The 18,092-nt window shown below is 37.2% G+C and overlaps 1 protein-coding gene across 1 annotated transcript in view; it reads left to right on the forward strand.

Annotated features, from left to right (window-relative positions):
• The window catches only part of TfIIB (transcription factor IIB), a 145,118-nt gene that overhangs the window by 27,552 nt on the left and 99,474 nt on the right, over positions 1 to 18,092 (forward strand). The window contains exon 5 of the mRNA XM_090368585.1: positions 2,121 to 2,207. Within this exon, the coding sequence (XP_090224711.1) occupies positions 2,121 to 2,207 (87 nt within the window). The remainder of the gene's footprint in view (positions 1 to 2,120; positions 2,208 to 18,092) is intronic.

Raw genomic sequence — 18,092 nt, forward strand, 5'->3', positions numbered from 1 at the left:
CTACACCGAAAAATTAGAATCCATCTTAGCAGACCTGAAAATAACCATAACATCACAAAACTCAAAAACCAACTCGACATAATTCTCGGATAACTCAGGCAAAATAAGGAAATCAACCTTTTCACACTACAGCAAATCGGAATCCGTAATAACATCCTCCCCCACATGTTTGGGATCATTAAGTTACACAAAACCGACCATCCCTTAAGACCAATTGTTTCGTACAGCAAATCAGCTTTCGCTAATTTATCCTCCTTTCTGGTCAAAATTATAACCCCTCTTACTAAATTTTCCACATCCAAGATCAATAACACCAATCAAGCTTTTCAAAAAATCAATAATATTGCAATATCCGTTACAGACATCTCAGCTTCCTATGACATCACTTCCCTCTACACTAATGTCCACATCCCATTTACTTTACAAGCCTTACGCAAGTTTTTAGAAACAGACGATACCTTAACAAAACGTACCTCCCTTTCTTGAGCTCACCACCCTTCTATTAGAGGCAAAATATTTTAGATTTAACAAAAAATTTTTTCAACAAATATTTGGCCTACCGATGGGCCTAGGCATTTTGGCCCCATTGTCCGAAATTTATCTAGCCGCCATTGAGAGCCAAATTCTACACCCCTTCCCCCCTGAATTAAAACTGTACATGCGCTATGCCAACAACATTCTTGTAATAGGCAACAGATCCATCATTGATAACCTCTTTGTAAAACTCAACTCTATATACCACAGACTTAAATTCACCCTTCAAATTGGACAAAACAATCAGATAAATTTCCTCAATCTCACTATCTATATAATAGGCACAAAATTAAATACGAAAATTTTCAGGAAAAATACAAACACTGGTAAATACTTAACATTTTGCCTCTCATCACCCCCCTAAACACTAAAAAAGCAGTTTTATATAACGAAATCCACAATGCACTAAAGTGCATTGTGCACAATGCAATCAAGTACAGCTCCTCACAAACTGACCTTTACAATGAAATCCAATATCTCACCGACAAATTTATATCCAGAGGTTATCCCCACCAACTTATTTTAAACACAATCTCCATCGCTAAAAATAAAATTATACTTAACAATCCAACCAAAGACAACAATAAAACAAACATCCGCATAGTCCTCCTTTATCACAATGAACTCGTAGGACAGTTCCGCCGTCTATTTAACAACACTGATATCTCCCTTGTTTTTTCCACCTACAGCAAATTAGGATCCTTCTTCAGCTCCTATAAAGACACACACAAATATCCTACCAACGACCTCAATAATATAATATACCTCATTAATTGTCAACCAAACTGTAATACATGTTACATCGGAAGTACCACTACCAAATTTGGCTCATCAAAAACATCCAACACCCGTGCATACTATCATTTCCATAGCCTCATGTCTAACCAATCTGTCACAGAACTTACAATTCATGCCCAGACCCACAACCATACCCCCCCCCCCCTCATTGACTCTGCCATTTCTATCATTAAACTAAAATCCAGCTACAGAATACTTCAACATGAAGCCCTAGCTATTGAATGGTACCGGCACCATTTTAAATTCCAAACTCCCCTTCAATCTTTCCCCAATTTGGAACCTCTCGTGATTAAAATTCCCACATGTCAAAAAAGCATCATGAGAGTATAATTTATTTCTTAAATACCACGCGCGTTCACTCTCCACACATTGCCAACTGAAGATGTTTTAACCAACGAAAGTCCCCGTAACGACTATTGGCTTCACTGTATTCTCCTATTTAGTTTTCAATTATTCGTTTGCTTCTTTTACTTCAATGACAACCAAGGATTGGATGTGTACACTTCTGTTTCCTTGCGCCTATTTTAACTCAGTCAACACTTACCTACGTCCCCCCCTTTTAATTTCCTTCAACTTAACAATTCAACCTAAATATTAACTACGCTGCTTAAGTAAGCCATTGCAGATTAATTCAAGGTGAGTACCGCTTTTTAAGCATTCGCTATCCATTACTAATTGTGATGATTTAAGGCAGTTGCAATTTAATCCTAAATAATGGTTTGCACTTTACAGAACTAAATATGGCAAACTTGGTTTTTATTAACAAATGTGAATAATAAATTTTTCAGATGAGCAGTTCAGACAGGGCTCTTATCAATGCTTTCAAAGAAATTAATAACATGGCTGACAGGATCCAGTTACCAAAAACAATAATGGTAAATATTTTGTAAGTTTCATATCTGATATTTAAATGGCTATTCTAAATAGCTTTTTTTTTTATCTTAATCAAATTTATTATGATTTATTGAAAGACTGTTTAAAGGTTTTCATAAAAAAATAAATAATAATTAATACTAAAAACTTGTAAATTAAAAGTTGTTTTTTGTACATGTTATATTTAATTAAACAAAGATTTTATTAATTATTTTGAAAAATGAAAGATTTTGAATATGAAATATAAATGTGAAAGTATTAGTCCTATTTTTCAGTTTATAAAATTGTGAAGTGCATGAAATTTCCCAAAGTATGCACATATATTTCTACAATTTTTTATATTTATTTACTGTCCATATACAGCAGAATCTCTTTAGTACATTCATGCTTAGCACATTCTCCGCCATAGTGTGATCGTTTTTGGAAGTCCTGGTTCCGTTTCTGTTAACTACACTGGTTTGCAAAACTTAAGGACCAGTCAGATTTTCACCTGTAGCTTCTCATAAGAGTGGCCTGGATATGGGAAAAGCATACCAAAAGAACCTTGTGAGGTACAGAAATGAAGGAAACAATACCGATACAACAACGAAAACAAAACAGTACAGAGGGACTTTATTCAAAAATGGCAACATAGCACTGGCTGCCATGATACAGATGCATCACTGCCAAAGATGGAACAAAGGATAGGTGGTGATCAGTAGGCCATCCCTAATGTCGATGCAGGCTTTGCACCGCCTGTCCATACTTAGAACAATGTTGTTGATAAGTTCTTGCGGTAATATCATCCATTCCTCTGTCAGCGGCATCTTCAGCTGGTGAACATTTTCTGGTGGGTGTGGATGTGCCGCTAGATGTCTCCCCAGAGCGTCCCATATGTGTTCGATGGGATTTATACGGGTGGAACAGGCAGGCCAATCCATATGAACAATGTCCTCACTTTCCAAAAGCAAATCAACGGCTGCAGTGCGATGGGATGTGGCGTTATCATCCATAAACACGAACTCGGGGGAATGGCACCTCGGAACAGACTCACATGGGGGAAGGATTACCTCAGTACAGTAGCGCGCACCGGTTACAGTATCTGGAGTTGTGTACGTCCATCCAAGATAATGTCTCCTCAGAAAAGAACACCTCGACCGCCATATTGATCCCTTTCAGTGATGTTTGCGGAGTGATACCGTATGCCAGCCATTCGCCAGATTAGCTGACGTCCAGAATTGATGCTGAGACTGAATCTACTCTCGTCAGCAAAGAGTACCTTACCCCATTGTGCTGCTGTCCAGTCCTTGTGTTCGTTGCGCCACTGTAAACGGTGTCTCCGATGGACAGGTGTTAAAGGGACACAGCATACTGGCCATTGGGCAAACGGTCCACCTTTGTGGAGTCACCTGGCCACAGTAAACCACAATATCCTGAGTCCTCTGCAGCTGTTTTGCAATGGATCCTGCTGTCTGTTGTCAGTCCCTCTTGGCCTGTAGGAGTATATATAGCGGCCATCATTGGGCATTGTGTTTCGTGGACGACCACCAATGGTCCGTCGAACAGCTGTACAGTCAGTCCTCATATAGCACAATAGTTGTGTTCCTAGAAACCCTCATGCAATGCAAAATCGTGCAATATAAACAACAGGCGCTATGGGAAAAATAGGGTTAGGTGCCGACCACCCACAATTGAACACACATTTGTAACCAAAACATTACCAAACACAATAAATAATCGTAATAAAATACTTACGTATTTTATTACGATTATGTAATAAAATATTGTTGATGCTTTTGCTTCTATTGTAAGCAAACTTGTTTTTTGTTTTTTCTATCCAAACAGATGACAGCCGTTCCATCTCTTCCAATTCGTTGTCTTAATCTAATGGATTTTAATTACACTGAGTTGTTCCTGCTATGAAAGAATTTTTGACCCAGTCTGCCTCTGTTTATCGATATTGCTTTTCTTTTTCTCTCTGAATCTGCAGTGTCTTCACCAGGACGCTTCCTTTTCACACCTTTTAAGTATTTTACTCATTTTTAGGGAATAAAGCACAATTACAAAACGAGGAGGCACGCTTGATACACATAAACAAAGCTGCGCGTGTGTAGCAACTGAATAAACAACACCGTAAAGGCGGAGATACAAAATTAACACCTCACATTTTACTAAAGCACATTTCTAGGGGTTACTACCATAAAACAATAAAAACAATTTCCAGTTGCGTTTCTGCTAGTGGAATCTGTTATAAACTGGTAGTAAACTCGATCAAATTGCATTTGCAACAATACCGATAGCTGGAATTGTGTGGGTTTTTAAGTTATTATGGTGAAATTTGTTTCCCCTTCACTGATATAAAAAACATAAATACGTTTTCAGAATCTTCTCTTCATTCCTATTGTGTTGCGTTCGGTTGGGGGTGATTCCGCATTCGACTGCCATTTCTTATAAACACAAAGGCGAATCGTGCATAAGGAATTCGGTTCGTGTTATATAAGATATCGTTCCCCTATTTATAAATCGTGTATGATCAAATTCGTGTAGTGTAAACACGTGTTATACGAGGACTGACTGTACCTGTCGTTCTGAAGACCGACCATGCACGTAAGACGATTCTATGGATGATACCGAACTCTGCAGCCACACTCCTTGCACTTCAAGCTTCCCAATTATTCAACTTCAGGTAAAGTCATCCAGATGTTTTCTACTGGCCATTTTGTTGTCTTTAGCACTGTATGAAACCAATTGAACGTCTGTAACAATCATGCCCGCCATTTGGGAATTTGCACATAACTGGTGAACTGTTGCTTTTATCTGTTTATGTGAGTCCTCTCATCATGATTCAAATTTTTGCATGTGCACCAGCTTTCTACTGAACGGCCACAGTTATGCAAATCACCACAGGCTGTTTCATTTGGTTTTGTGATTGTAACCTTTAGAAATAGTGTTGGTCCTTATGTTTTGCACACCTCTGTGTGTGTGGGGAGAGGGAGAGAGAGATCCTCTTTACCATGTTTATGATTCCCACTTAGAACCCTTAAGTTTCTTCTAGGCATGGGATTTAATTTTCACTAATCTCGTTGCATTATAAGTTTAATAATGTCCTCTTGCTGAAGCCCATGAGTGAAGATTCTTGGAAGTTGTAAACCCTCGAGTGGAGATTTTCAGCAGCCATGCCAACAAATGGTGAGCAACAGCTGGGTTGCCAAGTGGTCAGCTGTTTTTTACCAGGCAATTGCAGCAGCAAGTCTGGCATTCTAAGGTTTTATTTCATATAAATGTACTGAAGAGTCTGCTCTCAACTGTGTGTTCTAAGCTAGTTGCCAGAATTGTTCCTTGTGGTTCTGTGTGATCTGTTTCAAATGTGGAGAAGGGGCTGACCCTTAGCTGTGCAATTTTCATAAGGAGAAGCAAGTTAAGACAAATTTACAATGGCAAAAAATTGAAAAATCGTACAAGGAGTGGACCGTAATCTTCACATGAAGCATGTGCATATTGCATGGACTAAACATCCCTCTGTCTACACTCAGTATAATAGTGTCCAAAAGGGAGAAAATTGAAACTGCTTTCAAAGATGGAGTAAGTGGCAAAAGAAAACCCGTGCTTGAAGGACAATATCCAGAGCACAAGGAAGTGTTGACAATCTTATGTACCATTGTGTACCCAGTCAAGGTGCTAGCAGTAGTTAAAGATGGTGGATACATGGAAAAGCAATCTGCCAGTTATCTTTGAAGAAATACCACCCTGAAAATGTTTTCCATATAGACAAGGTGGGTCTGTTTTCTCACCTTTTACCTGATAAAACACTGCAGCTCAAAGATGAGAAGTGCATTGGGTCTAAATCGAGCAAGGAAAGGCTTATAATTCTGTTATGCTGCAATGAAAGTGGAAAAGAAGCTTGCACCATTAGTGATAGTGAAATGTCTATAATGTTTTAAGATTATGATACACTGAGGCATGGATGACATCACCTACTTTTTGAATTTTTTTTTATAAATGGAAAATGCCAGAATTTTATTCTTTGTTGATCAGTGTGTATCTTATCCCTTCAACACCTTGTATCTGCAGTACATAAGAGAGTACATACAAAAGAGGCTGGCTCTCATGGCGCCTCCATAGCCAGGTTGGCAGGAGCAGCAGTGCGTAGCACACGCTTTTTGATTAGACCGGGGTTCGAGCCCCTTGACCACCAAATACGGAGGATGTGGAAAGGTCAGAGAATGACCACCACATATCCCCAGAGCAATACGACCTTAGTTGCTAATGCTCCTAAAAACCAAATAACAAACATAACAACAGCTGGCTCTCATACATACATCATGCAGAGGAAAATTGCAATACTGAACGTGCACTTCATAAAATCTGTGTGGCATTCTGTTCACACAAATATTATAAGAAACTGTTTCAAAAGTGCTTTTTTTTTTTTCTTTTTTTTTTTTTTTGTCATACCCCCCCCCCCAGTAACAGATATGGGTGACTTGCAATGAAATTGGATGAATGGCAGCAAATTGCTGAGAGCGATATTAGTTTCAATGATTATGTTCAGTGTGACAGTAGTGGGCCCAGAGGAGCCCCCAAAATTTAATCTTTTTATGTTAAAAAAAAAAAAAAAACATATGATGAAAGTGATTGAAAATTTTTAAATTAACTTAAATAAAAATTATTATACAAGTGTCATTCTTTTTGTGAAGTAATGATACAATAATATATTTTATGATTGCTTATCAGTTACTGCTCGAAGGAATGGGTGAGGATTGGGGATGGAAGGCCAGGAATGAGAATGCATGCCATGCCTCGTTTTCTCTGAATTGGGTCTTAAAATTCCTCTGCGAGGTGATTTTAAAGATGTTTCTGTTTTTCACGTCTTGGAATTATTTCCTGGAAACCGTTCCATGTAATATGAGACGTTTAAATATTGATGAAATGCATGAGACAGTGTGAGACCTTTAAACAAATATATCTTACAATTCCTTTTGGAGGTGGTTTTTGAGAGAATTTTTATTTTTTAAAGTAAACCTGGTGGTGTGGAATAGGAAGATTTCAACCTTGTACCTTGAATATATTTTCTCTGGGTACCATTTCTTTTAAGGCTTAATCAGTTTTACTGACATAAAAGAGCTCCCTTTGAATTTATAAATAAGTGTATAGATAGTGTTTCTCTTTATTTCCTTGGCTGGAAATGATATTGATTTGTTAATATCTGGATTGACAGCATTTTGGATCCTTGCATGAAATCTGTAACTTATTTGGAATTCTGTCGGCCTTTCATGAAAAAATAAAAACTTTAGCACAAATTACAACAGAAATATGTTAAGAATATTTTGCACGAAATATGTGATGAACTGGTTTTTATGAAGAAAATTTACGGAACAAACTTTAGTTCAGAACTAACTTCAGCAAATTTTTACAGATCATTTTCAAAACTATCTAATTGAGTTGTTTCTTAACTTGTCTATAGCATTTAGAATGTTTTTGAGTCTGGCTGCTTCTGTTGCTTCCGCAGGAAGAATTTTTTGGTAATGAAGAGAGGGAAGAATTTTTTAACTGATCTGTAATGACTGAAGAAAGACTAAATGGGTTGTTAATTCTTCACATAAATTCTGACAATGCATGGGCAGTAGATTTTTCAAATATAATAAAGGAATTTGCAAAACAAATCATTTTTAAAATAATTTTAATTCCTTTTAAATTTCAATTCTAGTAATGTTATTCAGGTCACCAAATTATGTCTCAAATAAACGTAAATTATATGGAAATTGTGAAGCATTGTAATTGGTATGATAATTTCTGTGATATAAATCAAACTTTAAGTGGTAAAATATCTGTTTTTATTTGTTTTATTGATTTTATGAATTTTATGAAATTAATGCTTTCAGAGTGAGGTGGTACCCCTCATTTATGACTTTCTCGGGACCCATCTCACCTCTCAGACCCTGGACAGTAGCATAGTCTTCTGGACTTCACTACTAGAAGAAATAGAATAGCCCCAAGCAGAAAGAGTTGTCATTGATGACACAATGATGAGTGTGAAGAACAAGAACTCATACCATTTCCAATACTGTCCAAAGCTGTAGAAGCATAACTCATGAGGATTTTTGTTAGTACATTTTCCCACTTATGATGATGTTCCCCCATCCCCTGAAAAATGTACTAATGTGATTCCACTGCACATGCACATTCTTGCACGTGTGTGTGTGTGTCCTGTCTGATCATATTGCCGGTGCAGTAGATTTGTATAATTAGAATTATACAAATCTACCGTACCGGCAGTGTGATCCTTGTATCATTCTTTCATGGCATGAATTTGTGTAGCGTTCGAAATGTAGTGGTTCCTTACCCATTATGGCCTCGTGGTCCACTGGCAAGATGGGGCATAATGGTCAGTCTTCTATTCAATTCGATATTATGGTATGTTCTACTTTTTATTTTTACTTTATTCTCTATTTTTACTTATTTCTGTATTGTTGGCTAGTTACATTTATATGTAGTGATATTTCACGCAATTTGGAAACTGGTGCTTAGCAATGGGGGGGGGCACCGCTAAATTTTCCTTTTTTGGAGGCCTCTGTAGCCTAGTGGTCAGGAGCGGGAGTGCAATAGCACACGCTCCTTGAGTAGACCAGGGTTCAAGCCCTTGACTGCTAAATATGGTCGATCTGCCAACCTGCACTGGACCAGCGTGGCAGATTATGGTCCATTTCCTTCAACATGAATTGTTGAGGAGGCTTCCATCCTGCAGTGGGTTGATAATGGCTGCAGTTTACCTTTTTTTTTTTTTTTCTAAATTGTTTAATAATGTTTCTCCAACAGTACTCTATTCTTAATTTTACGTGTTAAATTCTTTGCTCTACTGGTTTGCCACGCTGCTGGCATACTTTCATTTCTTTTTATTGTAACATAAAATTACAGTTAAATACACAAAACATGTGGTTTTTGCATATTTGCTGCCACTGATGTCTGCTCTACTATGCTTATTTTTTATTTTCACTTAATTTTCCACTTATTTCTGCTGTCTAATATTCAGTTCAATTCTATTATGCGCGTGCAGACAGACACACACACACACATAGGTAACTCTTGTATAACACCGTAATTAGGTTCGTATAAAATCTTGTGTAGTGTGAAACCACGTTATACGGGACTAAGAACCAGTACAAAAGGGGGGGGGGTTATGTTTTAAAAGCTATCAAAAATACAGTGAAACTTCCTTTTAACGGACAGCCATGGGGAACGAAAATGTGTCCGTTAGAGAGAAGTGTCCGCTAACAAGAAGTCTGAGGGAGAAAAAAAAGAAAGAAAAATCGTTAAACGTTTAATGTAAAATTAAATTAAAATATATACAGAATTTGAACAATATTTTAGTAAATAATATACATACAATTGTGCTATGCATATTATGACTTTATCTTAAGAAAAATACATACAGTAATTACTTATTTTCTTCTGCACCTTCTTCCGGCTGATAATTTTGTTTTCAACATTTGTTTGGAGTGAAGAAACCATCGAAAGTCCTTCAGTATCTTCTTCAGCGGTGAAAAACATTTTTAAATGATTGATTTGTATGAGTGCTGCTTCTATTTTCATCGGTGGTTTGTCGTTAATATGTTCTTCGACAGAATGACCTCCTTCCATTTCTTCATCCTCATGAGGAACTTCTTGAAAAATATCGATGATAATGGCGTTGATATCTAGAGCACTGTCTGTAGTGAGGTTCGAGTCTTTGTTTTTGTAGCCAGGGTCACTTGTAGTGGAAGTATCGTACATTATCAATAGATGTTGAAGTTCTTGTTCTTCTTGGTGCTCCACATTGCTGTTCACAACTTCAGTTTTTGCGTTTGAGAAGCCAGACTTTCTACAAAACAGTTCACGACAGTTTGTTTTCTAATTGCATTTACTGAAGAGGAAATCCATTGAATCACATCTAGGATGCTGATTTTCTTTGCAAGGTCACTCGCACATGTTACATCGTTCATGTTTGCAATGAGATGTCTTAAAACACGTTTTCTGTAGTGAAGTTTAAAATTTTTTATTATCCCTTGATTCAAGGGCTGACACTTTGCAGATGTGTTTGGTGGCAGAAAAACAATTTGAATGTTGGACAATTCAATGTGCAGGTGAGATGCAGCATTATCCATGAAAAGAATAATTTTTCTGTTTTGACGAATCATGTTTTGGTTAAAGTGACTTATCCATTCGCTCATGATATCTCGTGTCATCCACGCTTTTTTATTAGACTTCCAGTCAACATTCAAAAGATTCAACTTTATGCCCTTGAAACAACGAGGATTTTGTGGTTTTCCTATAACAAGAGGTTGTTCAAAGTCTCCCAGCATATTTGTACACAATAGTACAGTCAAGTGTTCCTTAGAAATATTTCCGCCCTGGCACTTTTCGTTTTTTAGACTCATTGTTTTTTCAGGAAGAGCTTTAAAAAACAACCCTGTTTCGTCACAGTTGTAAATATCCTTAGCTTCAAAATCACGACATAAATCTTCCAATTTGACGGTCCACTCACCACTTACGGTTTTCCAAGAAATGTTATGCTGAGTTTTAAACTTGTCTAGCCATCCCACAGAAGCTTTGAACTCATTTACTCCCATAGATTTCGCAACCTCCAAAGCCTTTTCCCTAATAATAGGCCCATTAATGGGAATTTTTTTAGCATGTGCACGACAAAACCACTCATACGTAACATTGTCAATTTGAAGTCCAACAGTTTTCGGAAATTATTTTTGAACCTTATCATATCCGTGTTGCCAAAATTGCTTGAGCAGTTCATTTTTTTCTTTAGGATGTCGCTTACCTGCGTCTTCCCGATTTTGAATTTTGCAGCGAGATTGCGAACAGTGTTTTTTTGCCGATCATACGCATTAATGAGTTCGACTTTATCTTTTAAAGTTAAATGTTTACGAAAAGACATTGTGCACTTCACACGACACTGAACAAAACTGAAAACTGAAAAGACGAAAGGCCAACCATATTCCCCCCTCCACTGCACACACCGAATTCATCAGAAGTTTTACACGTGCCTTAAAATTCTTGAAAAAGGGTTTAGAACCGTGACGTAAACCTTGATAAAATTCAGAGAATCGGAAATAGAAAATAAACACACGATTGAGGCAATACGTGGAAGAAACGTTCCTAGAAAAAGGGCAGTGAGCTCGCCCGCTGTCTGTTATGGGTAGATCAAATTAAGTGCTAATCTAAATGAAACAGTGCAGATTGCCTGTCTGCGTCTGTTACAGAGAATGTCCGCTAGACAGAAGCTGCAAACACGTTAAAACCAATAGAGGTGAGTTGGGGAATTTGAAAATGTCCATTGTAGGGAGATGTCCGTTAACGAGAGGTGTCCGTTAGAAGTTTCACTGTACACTATTTTTTTTTTTATAAGTATTGGAAACTTAATTTCTATTAAAAATAGTAATAACTGAACAAATGTCTTACAAATTGTGATACATCCATGTCAGATAATGTACATTCATTTAATTTTCTTCCTCTTCATCGCTGCTAAGCACAATCAAATGAGAATGTTTTCTTGATTGCAGAAAAACTTCACCTTCTGAATATTCTTCTGCAGCGTCTAGATTTCATGTAACCTCTACTCTCTTTAAAAACAGTAATCTGGATTTGTTTGCTTTTGCTTGATACATAATAAATAAATAAATTTTCTGTTTATGCTCTGGGACGACCACACAATCAGGAGTTCACATGATATAGAGAATACAAGAAACAGCACTGTATGTAGCAGTCATGGCTTGAACCTTGTCACTCAAGGCATGTGTACTTATGCACCCTTGCATTTGACCTCTGCTGCAGTGGCCCTTCTTTGTAAATTTCATTGTATGGAGCTAAGCATTTTTGAAGCTCCCTTTTGAACTTTGTGCTCCTTTCAGTCGAAGCATCTGCATTCAAAAAATAAGATTCTAATTGCTAATCTTCACGCATGATTTTTAGTGCAAAATTGAGAACTTCAGAATTTTCATCTGCACTATTATCCTCTGAATTGATTTGGTTTGCCTCCGATGCTATTTCCACCAAATCCGCTTTACCAGCCTCTTTTTCTACCAGTAATTCTTGAGTGTCTTCGGTAGTCATATCATCAAACCTTCCCCTCCTACCTACTTAGCAAGTTCTGCTATCGCACTAATTACATTTTCTGCTGGTTCAACTACATTTCCTGAATGAACTGACTCTGGGCATACATTTTTCCAGCACTCATTTAATGTTGACTGTTTTACTTCTTTGAGTGATAAAGCTATGATTCTGATACAGTCCACAACTGAGAAATGTTTTCATGCCTTGTTACTTCAATAGATTCGGAATAAATTTTTCCAAAATCCATTGTAGCGATTTTCCAATGTAATGAGGTTTAAAGGTAGATGTAATGCCTTGATCTTATGGCTGAATTAAAGCAGTTGTATCAGGTGGTAGGAACATTAGTTTGGGTGACTGAAATCTTTTGGTTGGTCTGGTGCATTGTCCAATGGTAAAAAATTTTTGAAATCTCGATTTTTCTATAAGTTCAATAGGCACAGAGCCTAACACAGAGATTTCCCAACAAAAAAAAATATGGGGATTTTCCAATAATTTTTTTTGCATAATGGCTAGCGAGTCAACAATTGGGATTTGCAAAAAAGAATGGAAATGTCGAAAAATTGCATCCAACACATTAGCAGAGTTTTCCCCACAGAAAAGCTCAAAAATACTGTGTTATATGAAGTTTGCTGCAATTGTCTAACTGCATTAGAGCAAAACAGTATTGTGCGAGGATTTCCGCAATTTATCAGTCAGGTTAGAGTGAAACCACTTAGAAGTACCGTGTAATACGGGGATTGCCTGTGTATATATATATATATATATATATATATATATATATATAATTTATTTAGCTTAAGATACTAACACAACCTGATCACATACTAACAACACTAACACACTGTACTCCTCTCTTGGCTTGCATGAAATGCAGCTGGGGCTGTACTGCAATTGGAAATACTAGTAAGTTGGAGTGCCAGAAAAGTGCAGCCCAGTAGGAAAGAGTGGAACAAATGAGATGAATGCCAGAAGAGTGAATGAATGAAAATACATGTCTAATTTTAGTACTTACTTACCTTACTTCTTGTTCTGTACCCCTTTAAGTTACTTAAATTTAGTTATTAGTTATCTAGCACATTAAGATACACCACACATCATTGTACCCACCACTCCTGGTGTGTGAGAGCATAGGGCAAGCGACCATTGATTAGGAAAAATTTGCCTGTCCCCCCCCCCTCTCTCCCCTGGACTGAGTGGTGGGCAGATGGACTAACAGCATGGTCCCCTGCGTACCCAAGCAGACACCATAGCATAGCTGTTTGGCTGACATGGTGTGCAAACAGATGCTCCAACATAGGAATCCTTTCTCTATGAACTTTCCCTCCTACCACCTGAGTTGGTGGTTAGTTTTTACAGTACAATAACATGCGTTTTTTCTTCCTTTTATGTTTTCTTTCCTTATGTGCCACTATGGCTACTTCACCGCTGTCCTCAGATAATTTAATTGAACTAATTAAAAATATGGCTATTTTCCTTCATTCTTCTGAGGATATGTGGTTTTTGTAATTTTGGCATATCAGGGATATAGTAGCAATATTATATTAGTTGTTAGTTGTTTTAGGATTTTATGGAGCATTAGCGTCTAATAATGTGCCAATTCAAATTATATTTGTCATTCCTGAATTTGTAAAACTCGACTTACATAAGAAGTCCTGTAATTTACTCTTACGTATGTCGGGGACTTGCTGTATTTTTGGATTAACCGGGAAATCAATTATCCGGGAATTTGTTTTTGCCATCTATCCTGGAGAATTGAGAACCTACTGTACTTGGATTTCAGCAAAGCTTTTGATACTGTTGCACGTGGAAGACTGCTACACAAATTGGAGATGCACCATTGGTGCAAATTGCTGCTATGGATAAAGGGATGGTTGAGTGGAAGAAGACAGAGTGGTAATCAATGGACACTGCTCTTCGTTCATTGTTGTTTTCTGTATTTATTAATGATATTGATGGTGGTATATCAGGCTTAATGTCCAAGTTTGCAGACAAAACGATGGTCAGCAGAGTTGTTAATGACACTAATGACAGTATGCCGCTGCAACAGGATCTAGAAAAGTTGAGCAGATGGGCTGAGAGTTGGCAACTGAAGTTTAACATTGACAAATGTAAAGTACTGCATATGGGAAGCAGTAACCCCAGAGTAATGTATCAACTGTGTGGTACTATACTGACAAGTGCAAAGTGTGTTAGTTGTCTGATAGCACCAAGGGTTTCCCCCATCTCTGCATTGTGTACTCTGTTTATGTAGCACAGAACTCTGTGAAGGCCAGAGATTTAAAAAGTGTGTGGGGAGTGGAGGGATGTGTAGTGTTGTGTACCATTGTTCTTCTGACCATTTAGCCGTTGGGACCCACTGTTACCGCACTTGGCCCCGGGGAGGCAGGTCAGGTACCCAGTAGATTTTTGTACTTTGTATTCCAAAGATTTCAGTGGCAAGGGCCGTACTATACTGACAGTGGTAGAGAATGAAAAGGACGTGGGGGTAATTGTGCAGTCAGATATGAAGTTTTCTGAGCAGTGCAGACAGGCTGCAAGATTAGCTCATGGTGTCTTGTCAATGATGTATAGGAATTTTTCTAACAGTGATAAGGAGGTAATTATCCCCTTTCTTAGGCAATGGTCAGGCCACACCTTGAGTACTGTATACAGGTCTGGAGACCTTATTTTAAGAAGGATATAGAGCTGCTGGAACGAGTACAGAGAAGGGCAACAAGATTAGTGAATGGAATGAAGGGTTGCTTTTACGAAGAAAGGCTTAAGTTTTGCAAATTACAGTGGCTGGAGACTAGGCACCTGCGAGGTGATCTGATCGAGGTGTATAAAGCCTTGAATGGTTTGAGTTTGCTCAGTGCTGATGGGATTCTTCCTCTTGCTTAGAATAATTGCCTGAGAGGGCATAAATTGAAATTGAGGAAAGACAGTTGTAGGATAGATGTGCGGAAGTTTGCCTTTAGCCAGCAGGTGGTTGATTGCTAGAACAAACTTCTAGTTTTCATTTATTTGGATAAATCAATCATAGTTTAAACATAAACTAATTAGCCAACTAATTTCATTGTTGAGAATGTAACTTCTGTTTTTAACATCTGTCATTGTAGAAGTTGATAGCTTAAATAGATTCAAGGCAGAACTAGACAAACATTTGGAGCGAGTGGATGGGTGAAATGATAAGTTTTTTTGTTTTTTTTTCGGCTGATGCTATATAAGCTTTCTTTCTTGCATCATGTGCCTTTATTAATGCTTTTCAGAATCTTCTCTTCGTTCTTTTTTTTTTTTTTTTTTCCTCCAAGTTTTGTGAACTTGTTACTCCGTGCGAATTGTATTAGTTGCAATCTCACTTGTGCGTATCATATTAGTTAGTTGTTATTTGTGCATCCAATTAAAAATTGCTTATGCATGCTATCATGAAATTTACAAAGAAAAGAGAAGAGATTATCTTGGAAACAAAAGCTTCTTGAAACATTTCCGAAGAAGACTACTTTCTTCAACAAACCAATGAGTGTGCATTTAGTCAATGATGATGAACATTCTTTAACATTTGTAAGTCATAAATGATTTCTTTAAATTATAATTTGCTTGATTTTACAGGCTGTTTTCATTTATTTGTAAATCAATCATAGTTTAAACATAAACTAATTAGCCAACTAATTTCATTGTTGTGAACATAACCTCTGTTTTTAACATTTTATGTGAGAAATAAATTCCTGCTTTACGAATTTTCGCTTTATGAGCACATGCTAATAACAAATTAACTCATAAAGTCGGAACTAACTGTACATGAACACTCACTAACTATGTAAGTTAGTGAGTGTACATGAACACTCACTAACTTACATAAATCTGGCCTTTACAGAGTTTTGTATTCATCACATTGCCGGTCACAGAGTTGGGAGAAACTCCCAGAGCCACATTACAAATAATACTATACACTATGTTCTAAAAAATACCAGTTCGAACTAGAGGTGATAAATTCAGATTACAGGCGTCGAGGTTTAGATTAGATTGTAGGAAGTTTTCTTTTAGTCAGCGAGTTGTTGATAGCTGGAACAAGTTGCCCTTGCAGGTAGTTGATGCTGACAGTTTGAATAAATTCAAAGGTCAGCTGGATACTGTGTGAGGAGGGAAGCATATAATTTGTGTTTTCTTATCTTTTTGGTTATTTTTTTTATTTATTTATTATTATTTTTTTTTGCTATTGCTGCAAAATACTATTACTATGCTATACTAGCTGCTTAAAATATAAAATATTCATATATGTATTTTCCCTGCTTACATGCTTATCTCATCTCTAGGACATCTGATTAGACACAGACAACTAGTGTTAAACTGAGAATAAAGAGTCAAAGGAAGTAGGAAGCCCAAGCATGCAAAAAGTAAAGTAGGAGGGTGATGAGAAGCTATTTCATTTCACGTGTTAAAATTTTGTACACACACACCAATGTACTTTAAAAGATAACAGAACCATGACTGTCAAGCAGCTAAGAAAGAAAGAAGGCAGGCATGGAACATGTTTTGTCATAATCCAACCTCTATCAATCTAATACAGTACAAATAAGGTGAAGCCAAAGCAGGATATATTGGCTTCTCCCAGAAAAAGGCTTCCTAGATGTGCTTTATTTACTCATACAACTGTGTCACAATATGTGGAGTCATTTAGGAAAATAAGTGATTTCTGAAGGTGCAATGAAAGTATAAAGAAACAAACGTACAAGTTAGTGCAAACGCATCATATTAGTACACAGCTAAACTCTGAATTAGCAAAAATATGCAAAGGCGGCATCGTTTAAATTACATCTCATATTGTGAATACCTTCATAATGAGTTGCCATGATATTGCACTACTTCGAATAAGTAACGCTTCACCAAAGGAGAAGACTTGTTACTTATTCTCAGCAGATACCACCACCCAGACAGCACCGTTTCAGGGCTATTTTGTATATGTGTGGGATAATAACTCTACTATCCCTTGTCCCTATCTTGTCCCTATTAGACTTAGAAAAGCAAAAAAGTAAAGGGAAAGTAATAGTAAGAGGAAAAGAAACTGTAAAAGAATGAAAGGGACAGTAACTCCTTCAACTCACACCACTCAAAATCTCCTTGAATAGGCAATGCTTCCCTGGTGGGGAAAACTGTTGTTACCTATTCTTGGAAACTCTGGACATCATCATCAGGCTCCCCTTGGTGCCGTTTCAGGGCTATTTGGCCCTTCTTCAGTGGGTAGGTAGGTACCCTAATGATGCAATGATGACAAAACAGTTATGAAGTATAACTCCACAATATGAGAGATGCCTGATAGTGTATAATATAAGTTAAGACTTATATTATACAAAGCCCTCAACTGAAATACGTTAAGGGCTTTAGCCTTAGGCTGTGAGAGATTTAGACAACGTACAAGTTAATGCAAACGCATCATATTAGTATGCAGCTAAACTCTGAATTTGCAAAAATATGCAAAGACGGCATCATTTGTTACATCTTATATTGTGAATACCTTCATAACGAGTTGCCATGATATTGCACTACTTCGAATAAGTAACGTTTCACCAAAGGAGAAGCGTTACTTATTTGAAGTAATGCAATATCATGGCAACTTGTAAAGGTATTCAATATGAGATGTAACTTAAACGATGCCGCCGTTGCATATTTTTGCTAATTCAGAGTTTAGCTGCATACTAATATGATGCATATACATTAACTTTTACGTTGTCTAAATCTCTCACAGCCTGAGGCTAAAGCCCTTAACGTATTTCAGTCTTAAGAAACAGACTTAACTTTTGCATCAAAAGTATGAACCATATAACAAACCATTT

The sequence above is a fragment of the Mastigoproctus giganteus genome, chromosome 2, assembly GCF_048544385.1.
Source record: "Mastigoproctus giganteus isolate SK-2022 chromosome 2, ASM4854438v1, whole genome shotgun sequence".
Classification (NCBI taxonomy): domain Eukaryota; kingdom Metazoa; phylum Arthropoda; class Arachnida; order Uropygi; family Thelyphonidae; genus Mastigoproctus; species Mastigoproctus giganteus.